The sequence below is a fragment of the Hydra viridissima genome, unplaced genomic scaffold, assembly GCF_058129835.1.
Source record: "Hydra viridissima isolate aposymbiotic clone 2 unplaced genomic scaffold, HvirCarnegie_v1 scaffold_2, whole genome shotgun sequence".
Classification (NCBI taxonomy): Eukaryota; Metazoa; Cnidaria; class Hydrozoa; order Anthoathecata; family Hydridae; genus Hydra; species Hydra viridissima.
The window spans coordinates 11876208-11903546 of NW_028324301.1; the positions used below are offsets into that span (position 1 = coordinate 11876208).

General features: G+C 28.6%; 2 protein-coding genes and 3 pseudogenes across 4 annotated transcripts in view; 3 read left to right on the plus strand and 2 right to left on the minus strand.

Annotated features, from left to right (window-relative positions):
• The window catches only part of LOC149891933 (uncharacterized), a 32205-nt pseudogene extending 13319 nt beyond the window's left edge, over positions 1–18886 (minus strand). Inside the window, exons 1-3 of the transcript XR_016449460.1 lie at positions 18871–18886; positions 18548–18659; positions 18094–18212 (exon numbers count right to left, since the gene is read on the minus strand). The product of XR_016449460.1 is annotated as an uncharacterized LOC149891933 (transcript). The remainder of the gene's footprint in view (positions 1–18093; positions 18213–18547; positions 18660–18870) is intronic.
• LOC149891934 (uncharacterized) lies at positions 1735–8659 on the plus strand. The gene is made up of 14 exons (XM_090080491.1): positions 1735–2438; positions 2750–3622; positions 4029–4073; positions 4225–4278; positions 4560–4656; positions 4767–4932; positions 5028–5220; positions 5334–5372; positions 6433–6495; positions 6654–6719; positions 6804–6848; positions 7067–7138; positions 7322–7378; positions 7483–8659. Exons 1-14 carry the CDS (start codon positions 2427–2429, stop codon positions 8608–8610), a joined length of 2910 nt encoding a protein of 969 aa, XP_089936617.1. The 5' UTR covers positions 1735–2426; the 3' UTR covers positions 8611–8659.
• On the plus strand, positions 8646–12599 carry LOC145200609 (uncharacterized). The gene is made up of 6 exons (XM_090080493.1): positions 8646–8682; positions 10119–10661; positions 10810–10947; positions 11389–11448; positions 12033–12121; positions 12457–12599. The coding sequence occupies exons 1-6, from the start codon at positions 8646–8648 to the stop codon at positions 12493–12495; spliced, it is 906 nt and encodes a 301-aa protein (XP_089936619.1). The 3' UTR covers positions 12496–12599.
• On the minus strand, positions 15472–18070 carry LOC149891935 (uncharacterized; annotated as a pseudogene).
• Positions 18887–20589: 1703 nt separating the features above from the next.
• Positions 20590–23106, plus strand: LOC149891936 (uncharacterized; annotated as a pseudogene). The gene is made up of 3 exons (XR_016449870.1): positions 20590–20737; positions 20953–21139; positions 21363–23106. The product of XR_016449870.1 is annotated as an uncharacterized LOC149891936 (transcript).
• The last annotated feature ends 4233 nt before the right edge of the window (positions 23107–27339 follow it).

The window sequence follows — 27339 nt, forward strand, 5'->3', positions numbered from 1 at the left end:
CTATTTGATTTTTATTTGCATTTGTTTAAAAATATAGTTTCAAAGTGTGACCCAATATCAGTGCCGAGTTCAACTTTAGCAGCAGTTTTTTTACAAGGAGAGAAACGCTAAAAAATTTCATTCGTCATCTGTAATTCTTGTGATTAATAAGAAACATTTCTCGAAAGAACGAGTTACTATTGATGAAACCTAATAACTTGTTACAAATTATGGAAAAAAACCTATTTCGATTTTCGGTAGAATTAACGAAGACCAATCAATTCGACGAATATATAAGGGTTTAAAGAAGAATAGTTTTTTGACAATAATTTATGAGTTTTAGTAGTCGGCGTTCACTCGTAAACATGCGCAGCGAGATAAATTGTTACACTCCTGTAACCAACGATTAAATTACAAGTTGCAAAGTGTTACGATTATGTATAAACCAACTGTTAAACAATTGAAATATTGTGTGCGTTTTTCTATTTGTTCTTACATAATTGTGACTAGATAAATTACAACGAACTAAAAAAGATGCAATTATTCGTAATTTAAAAATATAAAACGCTTTTATTTCAGAAACTGAAGTAAAAGTCTGCCTCATAATTATGAATGACAAGAACAGTTAATTTATGGCTGTTCCGCAATTTTACTAAAAAGTAAAGAACTTCGCATACTTAAAGTCATCTATAAGAAATGAATGCAGTATTATATATTTTTGAGTAGTGAAAATGTTGTGGGTAAATTATCATCTTTTAGTACTTGCTTCAAGATTTTCTAAACTGTTGATTCTTGTAACAGTAAACTAACTAGTAAACTTCAAGAAAGAATTTTAAATTGAGATATCAAATGACTTCTCAAAGATACTATTGAAGATTAACAACACTTTTAAAAAAGCTCACAAAGGAATAATATTTGCGATATTAAAAATGAGGCAGTTGTTAGTAACACTTAGTTTCCGAACCAGAAAACTTAAATTTAACTAGTGATATTTTGCATAACAGTTTGAGGAAGTGAAATCAGATTTTTAACCTAATTAAGAGTGAAAGTGGAAATTGGATTTAAGAACAATTAAGTAGAAGTAAATAAATTAAGAACGGGTTAACAAAAGAAAAGCAAACAAAGACTCTAATACCTTTCGAGTAACCTTTTACTGTTAAAAAGCTGTTATGAAATTTAAAAGTCGTTAATTTAATAATTCATCTGCTTAATAAGTCGGTAAACTTAGAAGTTGGTTTCTATCCATCACTGGAATTTGACTTCATTCTTTTCAAAATGTTTCCGATTTACTTTAATTCTCATTTTAAAAACGTGAAATTGACTCCTTGAAAACGTTTAAATAGCCTTTAGGAGATATCATGAGGCATATGTGACCGAAGAAGACTGTGAAGAGTAAGTGATAGAAAGGTATTTCTTATTTTTAAAAGTTTTGTGTTAGACAATTCGCGAGGTTATAATAATTTTGCTCTATCTCCATGTTTAAACGTTGGGAGAAAGTTTTTGATTTTTTCTTAAAGTAATAATTGTTTAAAGTTTTAGCTGTAATTTAAAAAAAAACAACAACAACTTATGCTTTAAATAATTTGTTTAAGCAAATTATTTAGAAAAAAATGTGTAAAATAAAGCGTGTTTTAAAAGTTATTATTGCTAACTAAAATTAACAACTCATTTTCTCCCAACTTTTAAAACGGGAGATAAAACAAAATAATTCTAACCTCGCGAGTTGTTTCTTGATTTTTAAAGGAGTATTTCAAAATTACTGTAACTTAATATCAAGAATCTTAGAACAGTAATAAAGGTAACCCAAGTTGAGATTACCTGGTTATAAATGAAACCCATTTTTAAGTTATGTTTATTCTATATTTACTATCATCTTTCAAATAATTGGAAATGTTTTCAAAAACAAGTGTTTATAATAAAAAATAGACGTGGATTTCAGTTAAACATTGAAGCTTGAGCGTTAAAAAAAACACTTGTTGAGTTTTTAAAAAATGTTTATGGATCTCATTATAAATTTTGCCTAATTTCTACATTAGCTACTGTAATGTGCAAATTTGGAAACCGAATTTCATGGCATATAATTTGAATTTCTTATAAGTTTCAAACTTTGGAAAATTTTTTAAAGAGATGTAAAATCTTTTATTCACCTGTAATTTAACGTAGTTGACTGGATTACTTACAAAAATAAATAAAACTAACAAAAAATTTTATTTATCATTACTGTCATAAACACGCTCTCTTGGTTTATTAGTACAGTGAACAAAATTAAAATAAAGTATAATAAACAACTAAACATCTGCTTAACATGGTTTTACATTAAGAAGTAGAGAAATTAATGTTTTTTCTACTTTAAAATTATACATGCCACATCAAAAGCAACATTAACTTAAAACTTTATATTTAGAAATATTTTTAACTGTTTTCCGAAGTTCTGAGGACTATTGAAAATGAGTTCTACGGTAAGCAAATTTACTTTTTAATATAGTATTATTATATAGATAAAATTTCTTGGATAATCAGATATTATTAAATTTCATTACTTACTTATCAAATTTTTAACATTACTTAACTGATTAATAATCAACTGAGTAATTATAAATCTGGTAATATCTGACAAGAAAATCTAAGATAATAAAGGTTTTGGATCACTAATATTTTCAAAAATTCAGCGCAGCATTCACTACTATCTCATCATAAGTTGTTACGTCACTAATTTATAAATTTAGCATAATTAAACTTTAAACGTTATTATTACTGATTTATATTACAGCTTGTAAAAGATGTTGCTGAAACGGACTGCATAAAAAACTATGAAGTATTTGATATGCCTATAAACTTGGTTTCCAAAATAGGTGAAGGAACATCAGCTTCAGTCTTCAAGTATAGCTTAGGAAACAAACAAACGGCCGTGAAGTTGATTAAAACCCAATTTTCTCAAAGAAAAACAATGCTAATTGCAACAAAATTAAAAAAACTACAACATAAAAATGTTGTAAACTTTCTAGGTTATTCTGTAAGGCCAACCGCTTTGTTTTTTGAATTATGCGCCACTAATATTGAACAAATGGAAGTCAATAATCTGTCTCAGCTCATTGATCTCCTAAATGAAGAGAAAATTTTTTTATTTCAACAAAGATTAGATTTTCTTTTACAAATGTCAGAAGGAATTGAATATTTGCACGAACACAATATAGTTCATAGAGATATCAAGCTTTCAAACATTTTAGTGACAGGGCATCAGTACAATGTAACTTTAAAAGTCAGCGACTTTGATGACTTTGTTGATATAAAAGCAACAGTTACATGTAATATGACGAAGCCCAACAATCAAGGAATGACCCTTGCCTACACAAGTCATGAACTGTGTAATTGTGAGGTGGAATCTCCAAACAAAAAATCCGATATGTACGCTCTTGCAATAACTGCATTCGAGCTTTTTAGCAGTTTTTCCACAGCATGGCATGGTGTTATACCATTGTTTAAAGATATACTTTTGCTTGATGCAATCAAATCTGGAAAACGACCAAACATAAGCCACATTACCGGTTTATATACGGAAAATACAATTAATGTGGTTAAAGTTACTAACCTGATCGAGACTACATGGCAAGACAATCCAACGGCTAGACCAACCATATCTGAGGTAATAAAAAAAGAAAAGCTTTAATTTCACTTTGACTTTGAAATTTAGATATAAAAATATACTAAAGATATATATAACAAGCTCATTAAAAACAATTTTTTTAGTGGAGAGAAACAGTGTCAAGTATAATAACATCTGACGTGGTAGGTGACCTTTCATGTTTTAGCTATAGAATTAACAAACATTTTTATTGCAAACTTGTAATTTATTTAATTCAAAAGTTGTTTTTTTAATATGCATCCTCACATACCTATTCGTTAAAAATTGACTACCACGCCCACCTTTATACCAGGCTAAAAATAAAACTTCTGAAAATTTATTTCATGCAATGTGAGAGTAACAAGAGTAGTACAATATTCCAAATGTTATTTAACACAGTTCATTATAAATACTTATATTAAATTAGGGTGCACCAATTCAAGCATGTGACATAAATACATCAACATTGCAGGTTTGTTTTTTTTTTAAATAGAACATGCAAGCAAGAAAACTTGCAACTTCTACAGACTTTTGAGTAATTCACTTTTAAAGAAGTAGTTCTGAAAATAACCCTTCAATAGCACACAACTTTTTTCCTAACTATATCAAAAATACAATTATAGGTATCAAGTAGCATTCAGCCATATCATGAAGAGAAGATAGTAAATAAAAGTCAGGTAACAAACCCATTAGGTTACTAACTCAACAATGATAACAACAAAGAGCATTCATATAACTTAGACTTTAGTAATTATCATTATAATATTTATAATAATTAAAATATATATTGTAATAATTATAATAAACTTTATATTAAAATTTACTTTTGCTGCAGAATTTTATTCATATAAATCCAGAGGGAAAAAAAAAAAACATTTTGACTGTCCTATGTTTTTATATTGTAAATAGCAAGCCAATTTTTTAGGAGAAACTCAGTGATTAAAAATTATAATTTTAGAGAAAACGACTTTCTCCAATTGAGGCAGCAAAGCACTATATTTCATTAAAGGAAGATCCAAGTTATTTAAAAAGAGAATTTATTAACCAAACAAAAGGTCAGAAAACTTGTCAGAAAATATATTTCTACAAACTTTCTAATGTAAAAAAAATTATATCAGAATGAAATTTTACATAACAGATATCAAATATGGTTTTACTTGTATAGGTTTTGGAGTGTTTGCATGCAAAAGCTTAAAAAAAGGAGAATTCATAGTAGAATATAGGGGGGATTTCGTTGCAAAAAGTACACTGGAAAATAAAGAAAAGTTATACGAAGAAACAAATGCTGGCAGTTATGTTTATGACTTTTTACACAAAAATATTGAATACTGGTACTAAACTAAATTTTATTCTAAAATTCATCTAAATTTTATAATGTTTTCTTTATTTATATTGATATTCTTTTAAAACAAAAATTTTTATTTAGCATTGATGCAACTCCATACAATGAATACTTAGGACGCTATGTTAATGACTCAAAATACTTTGCAAATGCATACATGAAAAAGATTTTGCATTGTGATGTTCCTCATTTATGTTTATTTGCTTTGAAAGACATTTGTGTTGGTGATGAAATTCTCTACTTTTATGGAGTTGATAATCTAAAGTGGCATGCTGAGGTTTTTTTTATTTTCTTCTCAAGTTTTACCTACTTATTTTTATATTTTGCCAATTATTTGCATTCCCTGGTGATTTACTTAAAATGTTACAAAAAAACCTTTTTTTAACTCAGGAATTTCAAATGAAGACAGAGCAAAAAAGAATATCAAAGGTAAAAAAACCTTTTAAAAATTTTATCCACACTTTATAAGATAATAACTGTGTGCACAACTATTTAATAATACCCAAATAAATTGTTTTGTAATAAACAAAGTTTGCTGCACCCTACCTCTAAAATCATTTTCACATTGTTAGAGCCGTGCTGTTTTTAGGGCTATCATAAATTACACTTTTTTTTTTCTTCACAAGGATGAATAATAACTTAAGTGAGAAAGATTTATTTTTGAGAACAATTTACTGATTTTTTTAGTTCTAAAGTTAATTTTTGATTTTGAAGCATTATTTTCTTGTTATCTCAAAGTCAATTTAAAAAAACAAGATATTTTTGAAATTTTTTTTATATTTATGTTATATTCACTCTTGTTACTAAAAAAGTATAATCAAAAAGTGTTTATTTTATATGAGAAAATTGATCATTTTTTTTTTATTGAAAAAAAAACAACAAACATTTAGATTGAAAAATTACAAAGACCGAAAAATGGCATAGAACCAGTTGAGAAAAGTGCACAGTTAGATAAAGACAAAGAAGTCAGAAGTGATGTACAGTTTAATAGTCACAAAATTGGCAGCTACAGATTGTGATGAAAAAGACAATATTCAAGTAAATATTTCTAAAAAAAGACTAAATGAATATATAACAAACATACATGATATTATTTAAAAGCAAAATTTTTTTGGCAAAAAAAAAAAACTTCCTTCACATGTTTTGCAACATACTTATAACAGATTTATTATTTTAATTATATTACTTCTTGTATTTAATCTTAAAGGTTCATCTGATGTACTCTAACCCTAAAAATATTCTTAATAAAGTAAGGATATTTTAAATATAGGGAGTAATAATTTTTAAAACCTAGTATTTATAAGCAAACTCAAACTCATAATGAAAATTCAAAAGATATTTGACTAGATTTCTACTTTGATTCTGTTAATTCTATTTCTTTTTCAATTGTTATTATACTTTTTTCATCATTGGTTTTGGCTAGTGACTTTATCAATTATCAAAAAAAAAAAAAGAAAAAAGAAACATCTTTTTATTTTATTTACAATAGATTTTTTCATCAATCACCCAAGAACATCAAAGTGAAAAAGAGTCTTTACCCCAAACTCCACAGGTATACTGCTTTTGTAAACAAATTCATGCTTTTTAATATTTGAAGATTGATTAAAACTAATTGATCATTTGAGAGCAAAAATATTCAGCATTTCAAACTTTAATGGAAATATTTTATGTGCAACAAATGATATAGATTTTTAAAAATTTAATTTAAAGTCCTGTGATGAAGAAAGAATTGATACTCTAGAAAATGAAAGCACATCAAGATCAGATTCCAGTGAGGTATGTGAAGTTTTAACTTTAATTTACTACCACTTTGCATTTATGATATGATTTGATTTAAACAAAATGCTAATGATTTTTTAGGATGACATTGATTTTGAAGCTCTTAACTACAACTTAGTTTTAGAGGTAAATTTATTATTTTATTTGTTAAGCTGAAAACAATTTTAAATACACAAAATGTTTTTTTAAATACACAAAATGTGTTATTTAATTTAATTTTTTAAATGTTATTTGATTATGAATAACTTTTCCATGTTTAAAGTGATCAAAATCAAGTTAAGTTTATTGCTGTTTGATTTATTTTTGATTAATGTAGCAAATATCTTAATCACATTTCTTTGCAGATATCCGATATTAAAAATGCCAAAATAGCTTCAAGCACTTTTATGATAGATGATGTGACAGACAAATCTCAGGTAAAAATTAAGTTGACTTTTTAATAAAAAATATTTTAAATACTTAACATTTTAAAAACTAAGAAAAACACTGATTTTATACTAAACATAATAAATCTTTCTTAGCATTATATGAAATAAAATCAAGAAAAACTATTAAAAAAGAAAACATCTCTTACTTCATACTATTGTTAAATATTCTAGGTAGGTCAAAACAGCCAACCAACATTGCCTGATGAAGAAATGCCTAAAAAAGTTAAGGTACCTTTGAAAAATACATTTTTTTTACACAATTTATAAATCAATCTGAATAAAGTTAAATCCCAAAATTTTCAGAAATTGAAATTTAAAATTCTAAACTTTAGAATGTAAGAAAAAAGAAGCCACATCGATTTTGCATTTTTTGTAAAAAGTTTACATCATATTTAACAAGACACATAAAGCTTATGCACAAAAGTCATCCAGAAGTTGAAGTTGCATCATCAATTAAATCAAAAAAAGAAAGAGATGAAGCTTTTGGAATGTTTAAAAGAAAAGGGATTTTGGAAGTCAATGTAGCTGAAGCTGGAAAAGCGGAACCAAAATATGAAAGAGAACGAGAGGCTCAAAAATATAAAGAAATTAGTTATTGCAGTCAATGCCTTGTGTTTGTTTCAAAACGATTCTGGCACAATCATGTGAAGTCGTGTCAAAAACACTCATGTCAAAAAGTTCTTCCTGTTCCAGTGGGGCTTCTAAGATTACCTGAAGAAGCAAGATTAAGTGATGAATTTAAAAAAAACATTTTATCACATTTTCGAACAGATAAAATTGGTCAGATTTGCCTAAAAGACATAACAATTCTTAAAATTGGTTCAGTCTTTTATGATAAAGAAAAGAGGAAACTTGATAAAGTTATGGAAGCAAGAAGCTCTGTCAGAAACGCCATGAGACAATTGGCACATCTTTACAACCTATTTTTACACTTCAAAAACTTACCAACACAAAGTAAAGATTCTAGTAGTATGTTTTTGCGCTCTAACTTCTTTGCCTTAAGAGAAGCAATAGATATTTTTACAAAAAAGGCAGATTCAGGCATCAAAGCTGGTTTAAAACAAAATTTATTTTATTTAATAAAACGTGCTGCAAAAGTTCTTAAAGCATTATATTTATCAGAAGCAAATGACAATGATGCTAGTGAAACTAACAAGTTTGTTAGTGTTTTAGAAATGTGGGAGGACTTTATCTTTGGAGATGCCACTTACCAACTAAATAAAAACAAAAACGTAAAATCCCGTAAACCATCTGAACTTCCAGTTGAAGAAGATGTGATTGCTTTTCGCAATTTTGTAATTACAAAAATGGCAGATTTAGCAAAAGATTCCTACCAATGGTTTGACTCTGAATGTTTTGTTGAGCTTCGGGATTGCGCATGTGCAAGACTTACATTGCTAAATGCTAGAAGAGGTATGGAATTACAACTATTGTTTTTTATACTATTTAACAAATTCTAAAATAATATCAGCTATTAACATCATATCATTTCAGGATGAACTACTTCCATATAACTTGCATAATCTTAGTTTGTTATAATTACAAATACAATTTTATCTAAGCTTAAGAAAAAAAAAATTAGAGCTTGTAACTGATTTAATGTAATTTTAAATAGTGTTAATTTAGCAACATAACCTTGTGGTTTTTTACTATAAAAGATATTTTGTAAAACATAAAGGTTTTCAACTAATATTTATGAGATTGACATAAAAGCTTGTTGTTCTCACAAACTTTGTGGCTTTAAAGTCTGTTTACTTCATTTTTTATGTTAATTGTATACAAGATCTTTTTTTAAAATCTATGCCTACTTTTTAAGTGATATAACAAGGTCAAGAATTATAACACATGATTAATAAATCAATAGTTTCTGCTAAAAAAATTTAAAAAAAATCAAACAAGAATCCTCATAAAACAGTATTTGAGATTTTTCTTTGATTAAAGTAAAATTGTTCTTCGAATAGAATATTAACAGATTTAAATAATACAAATAATTAATTATATTGGTAAACTAAACAAACCTAGTAGAATAAACATATGAAATGGTTGATCATTATTATAAATATATGGCAAAAATATAAAGGCTAAGTGTCAATAAATATCTTTTTTTTTTTTTTCTTTTATAATAATAATAACAGTAATAGTAATAATAATAATAATTATTATTATTTATCTTTTAATTTATTTTATTTAATAATATCATTATAACTTTATATATTTTATTTAATAATATTATTTTTAATATTACTATTTATTATTACTACTATTATTATTATCTTTATTATTACTATTATTACTATTATTATTATTATTATTATTATTATTATCATTATTATTATTATTATTATTATTATTATTATTATTATTATTATTATTATTATTATTATTATTATTATTATTATTATTATTATTATTATTATTATTATTATTATTAGTATTATTATTATTAGTATTATTATTATTATTATTTTTGTTATTATTATTATTATTATTATTATTATTATTATTATTATTATTATTATTATTATTATTATTATTATTATTATTATTATTATTATTATTATTATTATTATTACTATTATTATTTTTATTTTTATTATTTTTATCGATACTATTATTACTATTATTGTTATTATTGTTATTATTATTATTATTATTATTATTATTATTATTATTATTATTATTATTATTATTATTATTATTATTATTATTATTATTATTATTATTATTATTATTATCATTACTATTATTATTATCATCATTATTACTTCTATTATTATCATTATTGTCCTTATTCAAATGTCTTAATATTATATTTAGTGTTTATATATACAAAATGTGGTATATATTAGAAAAACAAATAAAAGGATAATCCAAGTAGAAAAAATTAAAATTTTGAAGCTTTTTTTTTTATATAAAAGTAGTTATATAAAACAAACTTTAAATTTTATATTTGCATTTTACATATAAGGTGGTGAACTAGCCAGGCTTCATCTTGATGAATACCAACAAGCTATTGAAAACACATGGATAGACAAACAACGCTTGCTTGATCTAGATGAGATTGATCAAAAGCTAGTTGAAACTTTAAAAATAACTTTTATGTCTGGAAAAGGAAACAATCATCTAGTTCCTGTTCTTATTCCTCCAGATACCCTTCCAGCATTAAAAATTATAGCTAATAGCGATATAAGAAGAGAGGTAAATATACCAGAAGGAAATAAGTTTTTATTTGCATGTACAAGAAATTCTGAAGGACATACATCTGGTTGGAATGCTGTTCATAGTGTCATTCAAAAATTAAATCTAAAAAAACCAGAAAACTTGAAAGCCACTACAAATCGACATAGAGTGAGTACATTATTTTCTGCCCTTGATTTACCTGAAAAGGATAGAGCAGTATTTTTTAAGCATATGGGCCATTCAAAAGAAATAAATGAAAACACCTACCAAGTACCACTTGCCTTGATGGAGATAACTAAAGTTGGAAGACATCTTCTTAATTTTGACTCAAGTAGGTTTAACTTTTTATTATAATTTGAGAATTTATCATACAGATGTTTGATGTAGGAAAAAGAGCACTTAAGCTCAGCTCTTAGAAAAAACTAGAAAAAAAAAAAAAATTTTAACTTATATCTTTTTGATTTTATTTTCTTAAAAAGATGGAAGTTGTTCCAAGACACTTAATGAGAGCTCAAGTTTCCCTCAAACTATTAATCTTGTATCTAACAAAGCTGATGTTGAACCTAAAAATGACATAGATAAAGCTTATGCAGATTCATCAGCTGAAAGTCAAAAAGGTAGTTTACAGTTTTTGTTAAATTTGTGGTAAAGTATTTTATGTTTTCTTAATAATATAAGAAAAAGTCTTTTTGCATAAATTTGCACAAAAAGTCCAAACTTATGCAGAAATTTAAACATTTAAGAGCTGTTCTAATGTTTCTAAATTTACTGTTTTTACTTTAGTTTCCATAATATCCCATAAATTTTATCTTATATTTTGGCTAAAACTTTTTCATTTAATTCAGCTTTTAATAAATAAAAGTACTTTGTTTCAAAAGTTTCGCATTCTTATTTAAATTTTAGCTACCTTTTGAAATCATATAAAAGGTCAAAAATTACCTCAGTGTAACTGAATGATCTACATTCAAAATTTTAAACACTGTTCTTAATTTGACTGTCAGATTTTAGTATTGTTGAAAAGTATGGTTTTTTGTAACTTGTATCATTTGTTCTCTTAGAAATTGTGAAAAGAAACAAAAAGAGACAAAAAGTGGAAGAACCACAAAAAGATTTGGCAGGTATCTAATTATTTAGTAACAAATATAATTTTTAATTAGTTTTTTTGAAATGGTTAACTGTTTGAATGTTTCTGAGATATAAATAAAACTATCTGTAAACTAGAGAATCATATTTATAATAAATAATGTTTCCATAAAATTTGGCAGCCAACAATTATTGGCTTAGAAAAAAAACAAATATTTTAAAGCTTTTTAAAGATTAAACAAACAAAACAAAACTAAAAAACAAATGACTGAAATAAAAGAGAAATACCTCAAGACACATGGCGCTCCAGTGTTATTCATCACATTTTTATTTGCTAAAATAAAAAAAACAAAAACAAAACATACAGAATAAATGAAAAAATTAAAATATATTAAACATTAAAAAAAAGTCATAACAAATAAACCAGATTTAACATGACTAAACTTCTCCTAATAGTTATATATATACTCTACACAAGTATCATGTAAACATGATAGTGGTGTAGAGTATAAATACATATATATATGTGTGTGTATCTTTTTTTTGAAAAATATTTCTTTTTTATTTTGCACAAATATGCTCTAATTATTATTATCATTTTTTTCATTTTATATTTTAGAAAGAGAGTATCATGTTTGGGTGAAAAAAGAGATGAAAAAATACTGCTGGACAAATTTCAAAGTTGCATTGATGACAACAAAATGCCAAGTAATCTCCATTTTTAAAAACTATGAAATCTTTTACGCTAAGAACTATGCTTTTGATTATGTTTTACAATCTGAAACATAATCATGAGCATAAAAAATAACAAATAAATATTTTAAAACCATAGTTCTATATAAATTATAGATATACATTTATAAATAATTATTGATAATCTTAATTTCTGCTTAACTAATAAAAAATATAAAACAAACAAATAAGAGATATAAAAAGGCAATATTTCAAACTACATCATGAAAAAAAAAAGATTTAGAACACTAACTGTTTTTTCATTTGGATGTGCTAGCAAAGATGATCTCTAACTTTTTTTTTTTTTTTAGGTAAACAAGAGTTGCTTGAGTTTTTGGAAGAGTTTTTGAAGGAAATTCCATATAAAACAGCTCGAACCAAACTTACAAATGAACGAATGAAAAGTTTAAATAAAAAGAAAGAACGTTTAAAAGATATTAACATTTTATAATCATAGTTATTTTTCCTTTCTTGCGCTTTTTGATTCTATTAGGGATCCTAAAAATGAATTACTTGCTTGTATTTGAGTTTAGTCACCTAGATTTGCTTTAACACTTTGCCTTTGTCTAACAGATGCTTTAATTAATGCTACAGCAGCAAATAATCAGAATTGGAAAATATGTGTATTAACTTGAACTGCTAACAAACAAAAGCGCGTCAAAGATTATCGCATCGTGCTAATTTCTTTCCTTGTAATGCTGTTGAATTTATTATAAAAGTTCTCAAAGTACTTTGTTTTTTATTTCACGGCAACCGAAATTTTTTAAACATTTGAACGGAGAGGTCTTTTTCTTGTAATAGGGAAAGATGTTTTTGAAGCATAAAAGTTGTTACAAAAAGCCTACAAATCTGGTGGCGGATTTTAAAATTCGTTAGATATTAAAAGTCGGGCTCATAAAAAACTTAATTTTCATATTCAAGTTTTTTTTTTCGTGCCACGTACCTTTTTCCTCAAATAAAAACTTGTTCTTCTAATTTTTAATTTCTAAGTCAAACGATTTCAAATTTATGTAGGCTTATGCAAACAAAGTGTTTTGCAAATTGGCTTAAATTTTTTTCAAAATGACAAAATAAAAATTTTTGATCAAGATTCAAAAAAGAAAGCTGACATGCTATTGTTTTTTTACATGGTCGCTTTAAACTTTTTCTATTAATCTTTTGATAGTGGCTCCTTTTTTCATTACTTGGTAATCTTTCATGACTTGTGACACAAAGTAAAGTTCAAATGTAATATCATAATAATTCATTAATTGACCTAAGTTATAAAACTTAGTGCAACTTTTTTAACTTTACACATCTATCCGTAAAATAACTTTCTAATTAGGAAATCGTGCTTTGAGTGAAAATATTTCTTTATTAAATTTAAATTTAAGATTAGAAGCGAACTTTATCTATTTAAAAGTAAAATTTTGCATGTTGGTGATAATTTTTACATTTTTTCAAACACGCCAGAATTTGAACAACATTTAAAAGAAAACTAAAACTGACTGCAACATAAGCTATTTGCTCATTTTTAAAAACATCCCAAATTGTGTTTAAACATTTTTTAATTATTGCAGTAAACTGTTTTCTTTCTCTTTTACCTTTTATCGTCATTATCCTATGATTTTCTTAAACATCATTTCATAATATCAGAAATTCTATTTCCTTTGTATTTGCATATACTAGTTGAGACCGAGGAGTAGCTGCCTCTCGGAAGAAATAAAATAAGTTTTAAGATTAGAAATAGTAAAAATGTTTTTGGGGAGATGTCTAGACTCACGGAGATGAATAAGTTTAATTGCTACGCATAGTTGACAAACATACACAACAAAACACCGGATTGTTTTATATATGCTTGTCTTTTTACAATGTTAACACGTACTAAAGTTTGATGAGCGCGGTTAAAAGAATTTAAAATTTAAATAACCCTAAAGAAACATTTTTGTATAACGCAGGTTTACAAAATGGTTTCTATGGTTCTAATACTGATCAAACCGCGTTTAAGGTTTAATTCGAACCTTAAACGCGGTTTGATCAGTATTAGAACCATCCACTATGCCACGCGAACTTCAGGATAAGTTGTTGTTATTTTAAATATATACGCATTTTCCAAACAAAAACTTCCTTCACTGTATTACTGCTAACAAAGAAGACTAGACAACACTTACGAAATAATATACACAAAAATTTTTTTTTACACTAAATTTTATGCTAATAATAAATTGTAGGGGATGAGATGGGGAAAAAGAAAAACATCTGTGCTTTGTAATAAATATATGTCCTCAGGCCCATAATTGTGTCACAGTGGGGTTTCGAAGAGACTACAGCACTAACAGCCATAATCTACACCACCGTTTAATTCCACAACTAGGGTAAAGTGAGCACGTATTCAAATTTTGAAAGCTATTAACTATTAATTGTTTTAATTTTTTTCTTTCTCTTCTTCTTTTCATCATCATTTATTTCAATGATCATCTTAAATGCTATCCTTTCCTAACATCAAAAATTTTATTTTTACTTTTTACTTTTTACATGTTGCCTAAATAAATAAATAAATAAAGCTGATTAAGATATTATAAAGATATTCAATTTTAATCGAGTAAAGATATAACTTTCAGAAATACTTTCGAGACAATTTTTTTCTCGTATGATGAACATTCAAGCAATTTAAGAAAAAAATAAGCTACTTACGGCTTCGTGTTTATTGACGTCCATTTACTGTTTGCAGAACTGTTTTCAAACTTTTAAAAAAAAATTAATTTATTCCAAACAGTATAAACAAAGTGTATAAAAGTTATAAAGGTTTATAAATAATGAGTCGTATAACATTTTTTTTATTTTGTTTTTTTTGCAAAAAATATCGACCAAGAGACAACATGAACATAATCAGACAATTCCGTGTATTTATTTATCTATTTTTTTTTATTTAGTAATTCTTTTGATAATAACCAAACAAACAAACAAAAAAAATCAAAAAAATGCGGTTTCTTTAATTCTTATTAATTAATTTTATAAAGGAAGTTGTTTTGCAGTCGGAAACATGGGACGCATTAAAACGAACTTTTAAATACGTGTAGTCCTAGTATAGCTTTTAAAGATATTTTTTATTAAGGTCTACATAAAAAAATCAGAAAAATTAAGGGCTACACGAAGTTTTTAGAAAATATTATTAAAACTTTTTTTTTATATCAAGTTTACATAAAAGCTATAATCAAAGACGTAAATAGGCCAAAATTAAAATTTAATGAATATTTTAGCTAAAACACAGTGTCGCCCTTAACGCGGTTTTTTTACCATGTAGACCTAATAGCGCTCTTCACATGATATCTAAATAAAACAACTCATTTATAAACTCATAATGTACGTTTTAAACCAAAATATTTGACCAAATTATATCACATTTATGTTATCTGCACATAGTGTGTGTTGCAAAGTGAAATGTGCACAAAGTGACAGATCACATTATAGCAAGTACCCGAAAAAACAGAATGGTAGTCAAGCAAACTATCAAGAGTGTAACAGCTGACAGTTTTGGTGTCATCACAAGTTACAGTGTAGCTGTGTAGGTGCTCATCAAACTGAATAAACCTAAAATTATGGCATAACAAATGAGCTTTTTTGTCCATGATCACAATCTTGTCTATACAAATAAAGTTTGGCTCTCCATGTTCATTAATGTCTGCTATTAGTGACATTCCAGGTTTGTAAACAGTACCATAGGCTTCAATAAAATTTGCTAAATATACAACAGCATATTTATCTGCAAAATGTGATGATATTGTTTCTCCATTCGGTACAAGATTTAAAAGTGTTTCTGCAAATGTGCCCACAATAAGGCTTTGTTTAAAATAAGGCTCTGTTTTTTTCCACCACTAACTACATTGTGCAAGTTGATGACGAAATGCAAGAGTGTAGGCAATTTACAAAAATTGCACACATTGTGGGCTAATCTCTTAAAAAAGCTGTGTTTGGCTTCAAAACGCATGCACCACATCCTGGCTAATGGCCCATTTTTTAGGATTAGACTTGGATAATGTGTAAGCCTGTGGTGTTTGTACTTTAAATTCTTATTTGGAAAAAGATTTTTGAATAGGGTGTTTTGGTCAGAAATCAAAGCCGCCAAATATGTCATGTCAAATTTGTGGACTGCAGGTGAAAATACAACATTTGAAATTTTTAACAGTAGCAGCAAAAGTCTCCAGTGTTCGGAGTTACTTGGTACTTTACCACCAATCAACAAAGGCAGGACAATTAGTAAAGTCATTATTTGACTAGATCTCTGTCCAAGAAGAGAACTGTTATCTTTTAATCGATTTTCAGTTATCAGACTGGGTTTTTAATCTTGTAATGTTAATCCATAAGGAAAATGTCTAAGACAATTATTTAACAAATTTAAATCAAAAAGATGTTGAAAGTAAATAAAATTATAAAGAACCAATTTGATTTCTAAAGGAGCTATACCTTCTAAAATATCATGCATGATGTCCTCAGTATCTTTTTTTAGTGGGATGATAGTACTTAAGTTCTTTCAAAATACTTATAACTTTTATTCCAAACTCAGCTTTATAAACTTGCTGCGTAGCTAATTTGTTAATAATTTCTTCATATTGTGCTACAGTTCATTGAAGCATTGGAACTTCTGTAAAAATGTTTTGCATTGTTTTTTTTGTCAGCTGTGCAAAGATCACAACAAAAGTCACTATTAAAAGACTCTACATAGCCTAAACAAGTATGAAGTCCAAGATTGTCCCCTGTAATTTGACCAAGAATGCATCTCACATGTCTTGAAGTAGCTTCAATCAACTTTAATTTGAAATCCATCCTCCATACACTTTAAATCATCAACATTGGCTCTTAAAACTGCATTAATGCCATATTCTTTTATGTCATTGACATATGTCAATGCAACTAAATGTACATTTGCTAAATTGGAATTAAAAACAGCTGGAAAATTTTTTCAGAACAAAGTAAAATGTTCCAAGCTTATGTATGGACGCTTTTGATCCTAAAGGATTTACTGTTTCTACATCATCATAATACAGTTGAATAATAAGTTCGTGGGTGATAAAATTAACTGAAGGCAAGTGATGGCGATTTCAGTGTGCTTCGTAATTACTTCCATCTTGGTAGTCACATAAGATTCCACCTTCAGGTATATTTTCATTAAAAGTGCAGGCTGACCAGCAATCAGAGTGTCTTAAAATATACCTAAGGGTTTTGCTGATGGGTACAAACATAAAAGTGTCTTCTACTTGAACTTTGTTTCCCACCGATGTCCCAATACAATTTCAGTAGGGATATTTAATGCACCAACCCTTTCTAGATATGTACTCAGCTTTTTCATAGTATCAATATTCTGAGTGTTCAAGAGCGGCAAGAAAAATTTCTGCTGTGTTTTTATTCTCTAAACAATTCATTGTGAATACTTCACTGACTTTATGTTGCACAGCACAAGCAAAAACAGAAAACATCTCATCCAAGCCATTACAGATGTCATTTATATTGCTTAATGGAATAGCAGCAGATATAAGATTAAGAAGAAATTTGGTAGCTGGTAAATATATTCCTCTATGGTCAAAACATTCAGCTATATCAAGAATCGGTTGTGCATCAGGAGCATCATTAACATCATCAAAATCTTCTGGCACAAAGCTATCATGGGTATCAAAATTGCCTTGTGATGAATCAAGTATTTGATTAGCAACAAAAGGCACTTTCCAAACTTCCTTTTTATCATGAGAACGCACATGTTTTTGAAAACTATGAAAAGATGTAAATAATCTTTTGCATCCATATAAGTTCACTTGGCTCCTTAAGCACATGTATACCATTCATATGGCAAAGTAAAAACTTTATTGTAGGGAAATTGCGTGCACATTTAAAGCATGTTAACTTCATTTTTATTGATTGACTTTTTTATATTAGTGAGCCTGTAAACAGCAAAAATTGTTTTAGTTAAAAAATACCTTAGAATGTATAGTTGAAAATACACTTTTAATCTTTAAAAAATCTCCAAGCTTTGGAAACATCAATTTTAAATCCTCAATGGTAACCAGCATCATTGCATCAGCATCAATACCATTTTCTGAAAAAATATCAATTTAAAACAATACAATTTATTTTGCTTTCCTTTTTAGACAAGGTAGATATTATAACATTTAATTCAAAGTTTATATTTAAAATATATAGAAACAAAACTTAACTAAACTCAATTGTTTATTTCAAAGTAATTGTTTAATTTAATTGTTTAATTCAAAGTAATGTAAATTTAATTTAATTAGTACTGTTAAATTTGCATTTTGTACTAAAGGTATAACAGTACCACAAGGAAATTTAACATTTTTAAAATTATTTTTTCCAAACTTTATAGAGAAAAACAAATAGTACAAATCAAGTCTAATGTACAGAAAATTAACATACCTTCTAGAACCTGCATACTATTCTCTAACTTCTTTAGAAACAATTCATTGACAAATGCATGAAATAATTCAGTGGGTAATTGAGCCATTCTCAATTGTCAAGTTATTAAAAACTAATTCATTTTAAGAAATCAGTTAATTAAACTTTATTTATAATAAATAATAACTTATAAATTTTATGAAGTTATTGTAATATCATCATATACAATATATGAAGTATTTTAAGACAATAATAATATTATAGTAACTTCATATCCGTAATAAGTATAATATTTTAAAACCTTTCATTTTACAATACTTAGAACAAAAGTTAAGTAAACATACCACGCTAGAAATTTCACGACTGAATATTTCAAAATGGAGTAAACATGTTTTTCTTAATATGGTTGCCTGAATAAATCAGAGCACGAAATAACCTGAATCATTCAACTGAAAATCAGGAATTTCACTTGATTTTAAGGGCGGAAAAATTAACTGAATAATTCATGTAATAATTTCCCTGATTTCATCTTAGAGTGTATACCACCAAGATTCTCCTTAAAACATGCAACAGTTTATTCTTCTTTATTTAGGATTATCCTAATGCTTAGGGTGTTAAGTCAATCCCAATTGGGCTTTTTCTAAGAAACAATTTTTTTAAAAGTAGACAGAAGCATGAAAGTCATTAAGAAGTTTGGCAGGATATCAACATAACCCTTTTTTTAAACTTTCGAAATCGTTATTTGCTTTGTGTCTTGAATATTGCAACATGCTTTTTTATTATATAGATAAAAAAAAAAAAAAAAAAAAAAACATCAAAAAGATTTTATGAAAGCACCTTATAACTTTTCTATTAATCCCCTCTCTCCTTACTGAGTAAAGTCATTTTAAAATCAAATAAAGTTAACGGGAAAAAGCTCAATAATTCGTAAAATTTAAAACTTCATTCATGTATACCATTTTAAATTTTGCAATTGGATCACTGCCATCAGCATCAGCATTTTCATCATCATTGTTGAAATTCAATTTACGTTTTTTTCCTTTAATTACTCTTTCTGTTTCTATTACCTTCAAACGTTCAATCACAACATCTTCAGGCACTCACTTTCAATTTTTCTAATGTTTATTTTCTTTTGTTTTTTTACATATGAACCACAGTTAAATTGACTTTGAAAAAACTCTTTCATCGCACACTCTAAATTGGTTAAGACAAGGTTAAGATAGCTGCTTTAGTTTAACTGAATTGGAGTTGTGGGTGTTGATTGAATTAGTTGTTGAGTTGTTGTTTGTGTTAAGGGGGCAACCATAAAGTACGTACGCAGGTATGGGGGGAGGGGGGGGTTTTCCAAAAAACGCACAAATGGGTACAAGGGGAGGGGGAGTGTTCAAGACAGCGAGTACGTACGCGGTTTGACTATCTTTCTCAGAAATTATTTTTAAAACTTGATCTGCATAAAAAGCAACGAACTTTTCGAATGTAAAAGATCTTTTTTTTAAATTACGCAACCTGGTTTTTATCTTTTCAATTAAAACGTTACAACAAGTTAATTTTTTATTATTTTAAGTTAATATTTTATTATTAACTTTTTATTAACAATGTACTACTTCAAATTATTATTAAAGTTTAAATGTATTTTTTCTGATTATAAAAAACAAATATTTTTAAAAACAACAATTTTAATGCTAATAGAGACCAACACCTTTCATTGCGAAATGTAACTGCAATTAGTTTGAGTCGGGTTATTTTTTTACGTTCTTCGCTTTAACGACACTGAATCTTATGATGAAATCGTTTATTTCCAAATAAACAAAAACTTTTATCTTTCTAATCGAATAATTGAAAACGTTGCAACAAAAAAAAAACTGCTTACTCACAAGATGTCGAACGAATTTGTTGGGAACGAGGAAAAGTATCTTCAACTCCTTGAGTTATATAAGAAAGCATATTCAACACTTGAAAAACAAAAGCAGTATCAGCACGCACAGGAGTTGTGAAAAATAGTAAAATATGATCAGTCTTTGTATGAAAAAAAAGTAAACGAATTAAAAGTGAAAGCAAAAAAGTCAAAAGGATCAGTCATGTCATTCTGAGGAAATGCTTTATCACCGCCTAGCAAAAAGAAAAAAGATATCCATCCAGTGCCGTCTTCGTCAAATAAAATACAAAGTTTTCCGAACGCAACTACGACAGAACCTGAAAGGATTGAACTTAGTAAGCCATTTTTTGTAATAATTTACAAACTTTTTCTCATGATTTTCTATATATTGAATTCAACCGAATTGGTAATTAAACTACATTGTACGACTATATTGCAATTGCATAGTTTTATTCATCATAATTGGACAACTTGACCATTTTCTCTACATCCAATCTCTATAACTATCAAGAATTTATAATAGTTTATTTTTGATAATTTCCTAATTTAGATTTAACATCAAACGAGAAGGAAAGAGCAAATCCGGCGCAAGTTAAAAGTCGGAAGAAAATCTCAGATCTTGAATCACAGCTTTCATCCTTGATAATCTTACGCGATTCTGGTTTGTCTACTGTAACGAGGAAACAATTAGACAATGTGAAAGAAAGCATAAGAAGAGAAAAAACAAACTTGGAAAGGTAAATGTTAAGAGATATATCGAATAGAGCTAAGAAGTATAGACAGACGTCTTGGCCATAAAAACCAAACTTTTAAGCAGGCAGTAACTTTCAAAATTTTGTTTTTTAAATTGTCAATAAGAACTTCTAATTGAGGATTTACAAAGTTCGCAGAATCCAGAAAAACTTAAGTATAGAAGGTTTTATAACGGAATCAAAGATTTATGTAATATTTTGTTTTCAGATTGATTCGTGAATCGGCACGACAAAGAAAACGGAGGCAAAAACTTAAAGAGGGCATCGAAACAGTTTGTCAAAACAACCCTGAAGTATCAAGTGCTTTAAAACAGTTTATGCGAAACCATCCTGGACGACCACGGCTCGAAATTGATCAACCAGAACTTTTATCAACAATCATAAAAATTGTGCAAAATTCAGCAGCAGCAGATGAGCGTCGAAGAACAGAATGTCTTCGCAGTGTCTCCACTTTGGATAATCTTCAGAAAGAGCTGACGAAAATAGGCTTCAACTTGAGTAGAAGTGGTTTGTACCTTCGTCTTTTACCACGACTTGAAAACACTTCTGAAGGAAAAAAGCATGTCAACACAGTTCCAGTGAAGCTACTACGTCCAGAAAATTCACTGCGAAAAAGAAATGATGGTAGAATGTTTGCCAAATCTTTTATTGATGACATGTTTGAAGTTTGCAAATTGTTTGGACCAAAAGCTGTGCTTTTCATGTCCAATGATGATAAAGCCAGGGTACCGTTGGGTCTTACTGCTGCAAGCCTTCAAGTGCCGTTGCTGATGCATATGGATTACATGGTCAAACTTATGGATCCTGACTTTGTCGTTGGCCCACAGCACAAGTTAATCCCATCGATGTATGGCATATGCGAAGTTAACAATAATGGAAATGTATCCTACAGTGGAGACACTTTCATACGCATAAGAAGTGGGAAACACGATACATCGAATGCTTTTACACATGCTTTTGATGTTAGGGAGCTTTTTGAAACCAAGATGGTTAGACGTAAACCAATTATGTTAATGGAGACTGATGGAGCTCAAGATGAGGCACCACGCTTCCCTAAAACGTTAGCAGCTGCTGTTGATCTCTTACGCTTGCTGGATTTAGATGTCTTGCTTCACGGTGTGAATGCAGCTGGGCTTTCAGCCTTCAACCCCATTGAAAGAAGAATGGCACCTCTTTCTCGTGATTTGGCTGGAATAGTTCTTCCCCATGATTATTTTGGCGATCACCTTGATTCTTCTGGGAAGACAACCAAGAACTGGAGGTAGAAAATTTCCAAAAAGCGGCTGACGTTTTATCCCAAGTTTGGGAGAAAACCGTCATCGACGGTTACCTTGTTAATTGCCGGGCAGTGCCATTTGGAAAAGCATATAAACCGCCGAATCCTGATCCTGTTTGGGCAGAGAAACATTGCCAGCAATCGTGATACTGTCTACAAACTGTGAAATGCCAGGACAAGTTATGTTGTTCATCGTTTGAAACAAATTGGCTGAATACCATCCCCCAACGTTTCATTCCATTTCCGGCCATCTATGAGTACTGCGAGAATGGTTACAAAGCGATGGAACCGTCTCGATATTTTGAAAACATATCAAACCATTCAAACTTTGCACCTCTGACGCATAGGCTTTTGCTACAAGATATACCTACAGAAGGCTTAAAGTACGAAATTATACCATTTGATCTGTATTGTCCTTCATTGGAAAAAAAGCTTTTAAACGGAATTTGCGACAAATGCAATAAATACTGGCCGAGCGAGGCAGCAATGAAACGGCACAAGAAAGCACATAAAAAACAAAAAATAAAGAATGATATGGAGAGTGATTTAAGTGAAAGTGAAAAAGTCAGTAAGGAGATTACTAATGAAAGATTAGAAGCAGAGTTCATGCCTGTTTTCCATAACATTTTCAATTTATTTAAGTCACCATTTATGGAAATATAAATAGCTAAATTGATCTTTTTTGCATTTAATGATTTTAAAATATTTTTTTTGGAAGGGGGGGGGGGGGGAGGTCATACTTTTTAATAAATAACGCGTACGTACGCAGAGGGGGAGGGGGTGTTAAAAGCGTACAAGTGCGTACAAGGGGGGAGGGGGGTCCAAAAGCAGTGGTTTTACTGCGTACGTACTTTATGGACGTCCCCTAATTGGATTGATTGTTGTGTTGTTATTTGTGTTGATTGAGATGATTGTTGTATTGTTATTTGTGTTAATTGAGATGAATTTGTGTTAATTAAGTTGGGCCGCCAACTTAACTTCATACTTATCACTTGAAGCTTCATAGTATGAAGTTTCAAGTGATAAGTATGAAGTTAAGTTGGCGGCCCAATGTACTATACAAAATCATTTTCATATCCAATTATGAAAAATACAGACACTGTGTTTTGACGTTGTACAGCTGACCTTTGCACCAACAATCTTACAATCTATTTTGCAATTTATACACGATAGACGGCGATAAAAATTTACCAGCAGCAATAATTAACAGTGTAATTTATTTTGTTGTTGTTTCCTGTGACAGATTATGCTCTTTTAGCACTTTTTTTACAAACGATTACAATATTTCCTCGATCACCACAATAACCAGTTTCATCACAATTCCAAAAATGTGTAGATTTTGATGCAGCGATATTAAATTCATTGAATTGTTTTTTACAATTATTAAAATATTAATCAATTATTTTAATAGTGCAAGACGCAGCTCTAGATAATGATATGTTATCAGCTTTACATAAACTTATCTCATTTTTCCATCGTTTTGTGAAACCATGCCACTAGTCTTTAGTTGGAGTTCCATTCTGAAATAATTGCTGTTGACTTGTTTGGATTAAATACTCTTTGACCAATTGCAATACGTCAATTTTACTCATACTGTAAAATCTCGAGGATTGAAAAACTGATGTATCTAAAAATAATAAAAAATTTTTTTAAACTAGTACAATAAACAAGAGTGTCTAAGCAGCTCCACCAACAGAATGTATAATGAAAAAGAGGTCTATGCAGAGCACGCACTAATAAACTAACCATTAAAAATAATAACAATAATTAGGTTACAAAGGCGCTATTTTACTTTCGCACCCCCCTTTTTTATTGCAGGTTATGATAGAGAATTTTATGCTGATTCAGAAAAATATAAAAACATGGACCTGAAAATCAACGGAAAGTGCTCTAATTCGAAGTCAAAGTTGTAAAAAATCATGCTCCCCTTGTTGACTTGTCAACAATATTTGTCTTTTAATTGTCTTAGGTATTGTCCATCAAGAGCTGCCTGTCGGGTTGAACGTTTTTCAATTGACCTGAGCGCCGCATCATTCTGGCCAATCTCGGTTTCAACTGCGCAGACATTTTTTTTCGAACTATCATCTTTATCTTTACTATCTTGTTCAACATCGATCTCCAGAGGAATCAATTTTTGGATAGGTCAGAAACATAACTTTGGTATTCCTTTATTCGATAGAACCTTTAATTTTGCTCCACAAATTGCTTTGTCTTTACCTTCAATAACTTTCACAACTCTTGCCATTCTCCACTGACTTCGGGGTGTTAAACCTTTGTCATTAACTGACATAATATCATTTACTTTTAGTACTTTTCTTGTTTTTTATCATTAAACTTATTATATAAATGTTGTTTTAATTCATTCAGATAAACCTTACTGAAACGTTTTTGATAATCATTAATTAAGTTCCTTAAGTAGATGGCACGTTTCTTGATATTAACCAAATCAAAACATAAATTTGGTTTCACATTATTTCTTAACATATTTCATCCATACATCAAGTGAAAAGGAGTAAGCGCTTCTTCATTATCATCCTCACTCATGTAGACAAGTAGTCTACTATTAATTACAGAATTGGTATCGCATAAAACTGTATGCAGTTCTTCATAAGTAATGAGGGATTTTTCCATGACTTTTAATAGAGGAATCTTAACCGATCGTACTAATCTTTCATAAAATCATCCCCACCAAGGGGAAGTAGGTAGGATGAATTTTTTGGTTAATCTTATTATTTAAACAAAACTTCTTTATTTCAATAGATTTAAATGTTTTAAAGTTGTCACAAGTAATGGTATCAGGTATGCCCCTGCGTGCAATAAAACTTTTGAATGCTCGGAGGAAAGCAGGGACTTTCATGTCATGAGTTAAGTCCAGATGAGCAACTTTTTCAATGGCGCCACCTTTTTTTTGGCTGCCAAAAAAAGTACTCTCACAGCAACAATTGTTTTAACTCTAAGATAAACAACTGCACAATATATCTCTCTTGAGCTACCACAAAATCCATGTAACTCTGCCGAAATAATTCTATCCTCTACTCTAACAAACGCAAATCTCTTTACTCTTAAAACACCAACTCCTCAACATTTCTCAATAACTCTTTCCACTTAAACTCAATCTCTCCACTCACACTCGCATCCCATTCCGTTTTATCTCTACACAAAATTTGAAAAATTGTTTTTAGTCTGGCTGTTATAGGCGAAACAATGCCTAATGGACCGTAAATTGATGCCGAAATTTTTAAGATATTCCTTTTTGTTGTTTTAAGTTCCCGTGACATTTTTATAAAGTCATTAAATTTGAAAATAAATTCATCATTTTTCGAGTCCCATTCAATTCCTAAGACTCTTTTATACTCATGATCACTTTTACCCAATTCTGTTTCTAAGTAAGTAGTGTCATCAAGATTGCTTAATGAACTGTTTTTTTTCCATTTCCTTAAATTGCAACCACCTTCAGACATAATTGTTTTTGACTTTTTATAACTCTTTACCCTTCGTTACATTTTCAGTTCCAGATGTGACATTATTAACGTATAAATCTTCAACGAATCTTTTTACAAACTTACCATTAAACTTTTCATATCTTTTGATGAACTATTTTTAATGAAATTATAAAATATAATAAAGTTATAATTTTTTTTTTTTAATTTTTTTGGTCAAATATACTTATTTTAGGAGAATCTTTCAATTATATGACGCAGGTTGAGCCTGTTATAGAAGAGGAGAATTTTAAAATTGGTGAAGATAACTTTGATAGAAGTGTGCCTACTATTTTTGATGATGTAGCTGGATTATATGACTTAATGGAGCACAAAAGCAATGAATGTAAATTAGGATTTTCTTTGTTTAATCTAAATTATTAATTTTTGACACTAATACTCACCAAACACACACTACAAAAAAGATTGCTGTCAGTTTTTTTACTAAGTGTCATTAGTCAAACTAATTAAACAAATTCATACATTGCTGTACCTTATAGCGCTAAAAAGCTTATTTAAAAAAAAATTGTTTTTTTCAGGTGAAGTTCCATCAAGAGAAAGTCATGAAAGTAAAGAAGAATCCAAATGCCATTTTTCATTTCTTCAAATAAAGCTGTTACACTTCTGTTTGCGTTTGAGTCAAAACAAAATTTGAACAACTCAGTCTCCACTCCCAAATGTAAGTTATTAACATTATCAAATTTCTTAAATGTGATTTTATTCATACATGAATGTATGTTATCAGTTTCTAAATTTCATTGTTATAGTAAATATCATTTAATAATATCATGAATCTCAGGGTCCATATGTAGGAGTACATATAAAATATGTATTGGTGTCCATATCTTATTAAACTAAATAAGAAATGTACTTTTGCATTAGCTGAGTACTAGTTTTTTAATGGTACAAAACTGCTATAGACTATTTTTTCTTCAAGGGGTAATTGTAAACTGTTTAAGTTATGTAGCTATTAAAAATAATATTTGTTGTAACTTTAGTTAAGTCCCCGTGATTCCTCTCATTCAAGTTAACTGCGTATGCATGATAGTATGCTTGGTGTTTGCAGCCGGCTTAAAGTTGAACCATTTAGTACAAAAGGTTTGAATGTTTTGTATTACTAGGGCTAAGTAATTATTTTATAAAATGTTTTGGCTTATAAAATGATTGGCATTAATATTATATTTTAAGTAGTATTTTGTTTATTGTGGAAATTATAACAGGACAGTTTCTTATGACTGCGTACATTCTTCGTGAACTGAATATGATCCAGTCTAAGTTGACAAATCTTGAGCAGCAACAAGGAAGATTGGAGGTACGAGTTGCTAGTGATTCTGTTGATCAGGATGTCTGTCATATGCAATTTCCTATCTTTACTTCTCTGCAGCAATATTTTGAGACTAAAAAACACCCAAAATATATGGTAAGTTTTT